At 45.1% G+C, this 5,758-nt stretch overlaps 1 protein-coding gene across 1 annotated transcript in view; it reads right to left on the bottom strand.

The window, feature by feature from the left end:
- CSUI_009558 (uncharacterized protein) overlaps positions 1-5,669 on the bottom strand; it is a 6,061-nt gene extending 392 nt beyond the window's left edge. Inside the window, exon 1 of the mRNA XM_068069673.1 lies at positions 1-5,669. This exon is cut by the window's left edge and continues 392 nt beyond it. Coding sequence (XP_067918351.1) covers positions 1-5,245 — 5,245 coding nt within the window. The 5' untranslated portion in view covers positions 5,246-5,669.
- Positions 5,670-5,758: the final 89 nt, after the last annotated feature.

The raw sequence follows: 5,758 nt of genomic DNA on the forward strand, positions 1-5,758 counted from the left end.
AAGAACAAGAGGGGAGAGTTTGCGAAGATGGGGAAGAAGAAAGAGAAGAGGGAGAGATAGATATCGGAGATGAACAGAAGGAGGAGGAGGAAGAAGAAGACTGATGAGAGCTTGATGAGGCCATGACATAGGATGAGGACGATGGAGAAGAAGAAGAGGGAAGAGGTTCATGCGCTGGAAGAGAAACAGAAAGACATGAAGTCGAAGTAAAAGAAGAAGAAGAAGCAGGGGGTGGCGGTGAAAAGGATGAAGTATGAGAAGGAGAGACTGAAATAGTAGACGCAGATCTCGGAGAGCTCGTCGCTGTTGTATTAGCTGTATTAGGACACGTCGACCCACTCTTACTTACAGAAGAAGAGCAAGAGGGAGAGAGAGAAGAAGATGACGGGGGGAGAGGGATAGAAATATTTACGTGTGTTTGATCAGAATGAGTGCTGTACGAATCTAGTGGAGAAGAAGGATGGCGACTAGATTCCTCCGAAGCGACACGAGAACTGGGAAAAGACAGACATTCTCCACTCTCTTCTTCTTCTTCTCCTCTATTCTGTCCTGTAGAATACCTCGGAGATGAAGAAGAAGAAGGGCGGGTCTCTGAACCTCTCACGAGAAGATCTTCCTTATCATGGGCTTGCCTTAGGTGTACAGAGACAGAGGAAGAAAGAGAAGAGTAAGAGAGAGACACTCTCTCGTTTGGACGAGATACGAAGCAAGAGACAGGTCTTTCTTCAAAAGCATTCTTTTCTTTCGCTTTCTCTTCATCCACCGGATGACTAGGCAAGCGACCTGGGATACGAAGGGGAGAGTGGCCGTTCTTTCTCATACACATATCTTCTTCTCCTCCTCCTCTTTCCTCTTTCTCTCTCTCTTCCGCTTCTTCTCGCCTTTCATCACCTCGTCTTTCTCTCCTACAGGGGGTTGACAAGAAAGGAATCGCTTTTTTCTCTCGGCTTAAAGACGAAGAAGAGTCGATCGAAGCATGATCAGAAGAAAAATTTCCAACGACGGGTGCTAATTCGTGAGGTGAGAGAGATGAAGAAGAACAACGATGACTATGGTGAGGCTGTCTCTCCAAAGTTTCTTCATCTTTGCCCTCGAATCTTCTTCTTCTTTCTTCTTGTGTAGACAACCTCTCTTCCTTCTCTTCTTCTTCTTGTTCTCCTCTCTCGGCGTGACCCTCATCAAGGCAAACACTTCGATCATCTTCTTCCACAAGCGACATTTCAACGGACTCGTCTTCTTCTTCTTCGGCAATGTCCCTATCGCGTGACAGTTGTTCTCTCTGCTTCTTGTGCTTTTTCTGATCTACCAAGACGCTCTTCTCTTCATCTTCTTCTCTTACTTCGTCTTCGCCCCACAAGAAACCTCTTCTCTCGTCGTCCATTTGTGGATTGAGATCTAAATTCACCTCAGAAAGAGGAAGAAAAGAAGATAAAGAGAGAGAAGAAGTGCTTTTAGCTCGGTCATCATGATGGAGAGAAGAGGAGGAAGACAGAGAAGAAGAAGAAGAAGGGTTCTTCTTCTTGTTGCGAGGCTCTCGGTAACTGCCCGTGTCCTTCTTCATTATCGTCATTTCCTTCTTCATCTTTTCTTCTTCTTCTTCGTCTCCGCGATCAGTTGTCCTTCTTTCTCTGTAAGGAGAAGAAGCATTCAACTCTTGAACGGGTTCTTCTTGTGAAGGGAGAGGGAGCAGTGAGGGAGAAGACGAAGAAGAAAGGAAAGGAGCTCTCTCTCTTCTCTCCTCAGAATTCTTTCTACTGAAAAGAGAGCTCCTACATGGCGATGGCGAGGATGACAAAATGGGGCTCTCGTTGACTGGCCCTATAGGAAGTTCTGACGAGGAAGATGAAGAAGAGAAAGAAGAAGAAGAAGAAGAGAGATAGGAGGAAGAAATGAAGATTGAAGAGGACGCTGAGGAAGACGGAGACAAAGAAGAAGAGACAACTTGTTCTCTGTAAGAAGAAGAAGAGAGAGAAGAAAGAGAAGAAGAAGAAGGTAACGATGACGACAGGATGGAGCTGTGGGTATGAGAGATAGAGGAGCACGAGTTATTATGGCAAGAAGAAGAAGAAGAAGAGAGAAGAGTCGTTGATGTCTCTGACGCCGTGAAGAGATGAACGGGGGAGATTGAAGAAGGACCTGCAGAAGAGACTTGCCTGGGGGGGCCACCTAGTACCACCACCGACGAAGAGAGAGAAGAGGAAGAAAGAAGAAGGTCTGAGCCTGTCTTCTCATCGATCTCTCTCCTTCCATTCTTTCTTATAGATGTCTGTCTGATAGAAGGAGAAGAAGAAGAAGACGAAGAAGAAGAAGAGGAAACGGCATCGCGACAAGACATGCATGATAACGAAGAAGAAGAAGAAAGACAATGAGGTGAAGGAGGAAGAGAAGAAGGAGAAGAAGAAAGACCAACACACGTCTCTTCTTCCTCTTCTTCTTCATCTGATACCATATGAATATCGACAGTCGAGAGAGAGGTGTGTTTCTTCTTCTTCTTTTTCTCCGTTGCATGAGGACGATAGAAGCGATCCTCCTCCTTAACTAGAAGATCGTCATGATGGCCGTACACCCCCATCTTCTTCTTCTCTTCTTGAAAGAGTCTGGGACTATCGCCAGTCAACAAGCTGCCTGAACTCTCCGCTTCTTCTCTCTCTCTATCCCTCATCATATCCACCTCTTCTTCTTCCTCTCTCTCTTCTTCTCTCGTTCGTGTCAGGCCGCTCATAGGAGAAACACCTACAACGCCACCTAAAGAAGAAGAAGAATTCAGTCCATTCACTTCAAGAGAGGAGGGTGAGAAAGAAGATGCTACTAGACGACCATCATCCTCATTTCTGTCTTTCTCTTGGATCTTTCCTGTGCTTTCTTCTTCTTCTTTATCTTTGCCGAGACTTCCATCCGTCGCCGAGGTGTCCTTCTTCTTCTTTATCATTGCATCTCTTCTTCTAGCCTCTTGTTCTCCTTCTTCTTCGAAGGGTGCGTGGCTCTGGAGCGAATCTTCTACCGTCGTAGCAGTCGTCGTTAGATCCATAGAAGAAGAAGAGCAGGTGTGAAAAGAAGAGGAAGAAGGAGAAAGGGCACACGGAGAAGAGGAAGAAGAGAATGAGGCGAGCGGCGGTAAAGGGAGGGGATGAGGTAGATGCATAGATGATAAAGACATAGAAGAAGAAGAAGAAGAGAAAGAGAAAGAAGAAGAGAGATGACGGGTGTGATCTCTCCTTGGCGTTGCTTGAGATAAGAAAGAAGAGAGAAGAGAAGAAGAAGAAGAAGAAGAGATTGGCGATGACAATGATAAGGCTGTATAAGGTGTAGAAGAGATGCTCTGCTGATACGAATGACAGAAAGCATCGGAGGTCTCGATCTCTTTCTCTCTTCGCTTGAGGTTTTTCTTCTTCTTCTTCAGGACTTCTCTTTCTCCTTCTAGTATGTTCTTTGGACTTTCATGCTCTTGAAGAAGAGCATGACAGGGCAAAGAAGACACTTTCTCTCGTTCTTCTTCTTCTCTTTCTGAATGTTGTCTCTCTCCTCTATCTATCCGAAAGGGCGTGGGGTGACCTTCATCTTTCTTGCTACCTTCCCCGAGAGAAGGAGAAAGAGAGGAGAAGGACTGGCTCTTCTTGGATGCATAAGAGCAGTGTTTCTCGTATCCTGACGAGGTGTCTATACACTCCGAGGGGATTCTCATAAGACGTCTTCTCCTTCTTTGACTCGATGGAGACCTTCTTGCACCCCCTTGAACACCTCCTCCTGGCTCATCATCACATATCATTCCGCTTCCTCGGCTTTCAACAGCGTCATCTTTTTCGTGATTCTTCTTCTTCTTTGGTTCTGCAGCTTCTTCTTTAGCCTCTCCCTCTTCTCCTTCTTCCTCCTCTTTGCGAAGAGAAACACTCGGAGAAAAGGAAGAGAGAAGAGAAGAGACAGAAGGAGCACCTGCCTCGGGAGGGCGTATCGACTGCCTATCTCTCAGAAGAGCCTTTGTGTAGAGCGGGTCTGCAGATAAGCTTTCCTTCTTCGTCTTCTCATAAAGAAGACCGAATCGATAAGAAGAAGAAAAAGAAGAAAGAAGGTTATCATCGTGACGGAGAACGTCGGATGAGGAGAGAGAAGAAGAAGGATTCTCATGAAGAGAAGGAGAAGGAGGCTGTTGTGCTTCCTGCTGGGAAGGTCTTGGAGATGAAAGCGAAGAGAAAGAAAAAGAAAAAGAAGAAGCTTCATCTTCTATGGATCGATGAGTAGTCGTCAAATGAGAAGAGCTCTTCTCCTTCTTCTCCTTCGTTTCATTCTGTAAAGGCTTTGAATGACCATCATCACTCAATACAGAAAGAGAGGAAGGAAGATCTTGTAAACCTTCATAGACTGGCGAGATGCATGCTAGATGACTTTCTTGCTGGTCGTAGAGAGCCTCTTCTTTTGCTTTCTCCTCTTCTCTCTCTTCGCTCTTCTTCTCTAAGAAAGAAGACGACGGAAGAGAGAAAGAAGAAAAGGAAGAAGAAGAGGAAGAAGAAGAGGAAGACGACGGATCCTTGGGGTTTTTCTCTTGTTTCTTCGAAAAAGGATGAAAAAGAAAAGGAGGGCTCTGTACATCCATTGTGGAAGCAGTCGCTGAAGAAGAGAAAGAAGAGAAAGAAGAAGAAGAGAAAGAAGAAGAAGAGAGAACACGGTTGAAGTCGTTCTTCTTGTGCTTCTGTTGCTTTTTATCCTTATGAAGATGACGATGATCCTGCGATCGATCGTAGTGCGGCGGTCGTGGTGGATGTACACCTCCTTCTTCTTCTTCTCCCGTCTTTCTTTCTTCTTTCTTTTGAATGAGAGAATCTTTGCCAGAAGGAGGTCTTTTCAAGAGATGACAGCCATATCGATCATCTTTCTCATTCTCTCTATCTCCTTGAACGAAACTAAACCCTGAAGAAAAAAGACGACGGCACCTTTGCTGGTCTCTCCCCTCAAGGCTCGAATGCTTCTGTCCGTGTTGATCTTCATGTGAAGTCGTAGCTATCTTTCTTCTCTCTTCACTATCCGATATATCCATGACACCTAGAGAAGCATCTTCTTCTTCTTCTCTTCTTCTCCAACTACTACTACTACTACCACCCTGGCAGTCTCCTCTTTCTCTCTCTTCTCTCTCTTTCCCTATCTTGTTGATTAGCGTCACTGTAGGAATCCCCTCTTCCTCTTTCCTCGACGAAGAGGAAGAAGAGCTTCTAGAGCTCTCTTGAGAATACATCTCGTTCTTTCTTTGCGACATTTCCCTACAAGAGAAGAGAAGTCTTCTCCACGTTGTAAGGGCCCTTGTTTCTTCTTCTTCTTCTCTACCACTTCTTCTTTATCACCTTCTCCTCCTCCTTCTGTTGACGACCATCGCACTGCAGGTCTATCTTCATTCTTTCTCACTTCCCCATGACGTCCCAACACAGCAAGAAGAGGAAGAGCAAGAAGAGGGAGAAGAAGAAGAAGAGAAGGAATTGTNNTTTTTCTTTTTCTTCTCTCTTGTCTTGAGAAGAGTAAGTCAAGAGGAGTCAAGATGAATCTATGTAAGCAGGAGTATCTTTCTTCGTGAGAGATGTAAGGTGCTCTCAGCGTCTCTCCTCATGCGATGACTACGAAAAGAAGAAGCGCCTAGACTTCCTCAATTCTCTAAAAGAGAAAAAGACTCTCCCTTTCCTCCGACGCTAAACCTCCTCCTAACATATGCAAATTCACAGAAGAGATTGACATATCAAAGACACATGCATTGCAGACTAAAGACAGATAGACTAAA

Source organism: Cystoisospora suis, assembly GCF_002600585.1.
Source record: "Cystoisospora suis strain Wien I chromosome Unknown contig_5760, whole genome shotgun sequence".
NCBI lineage: Eukaryota > Apicomplexa > Conoidasida > Eucoccidiorida > Sarcocystidae > Cystoisospora > Cystoisospora suis.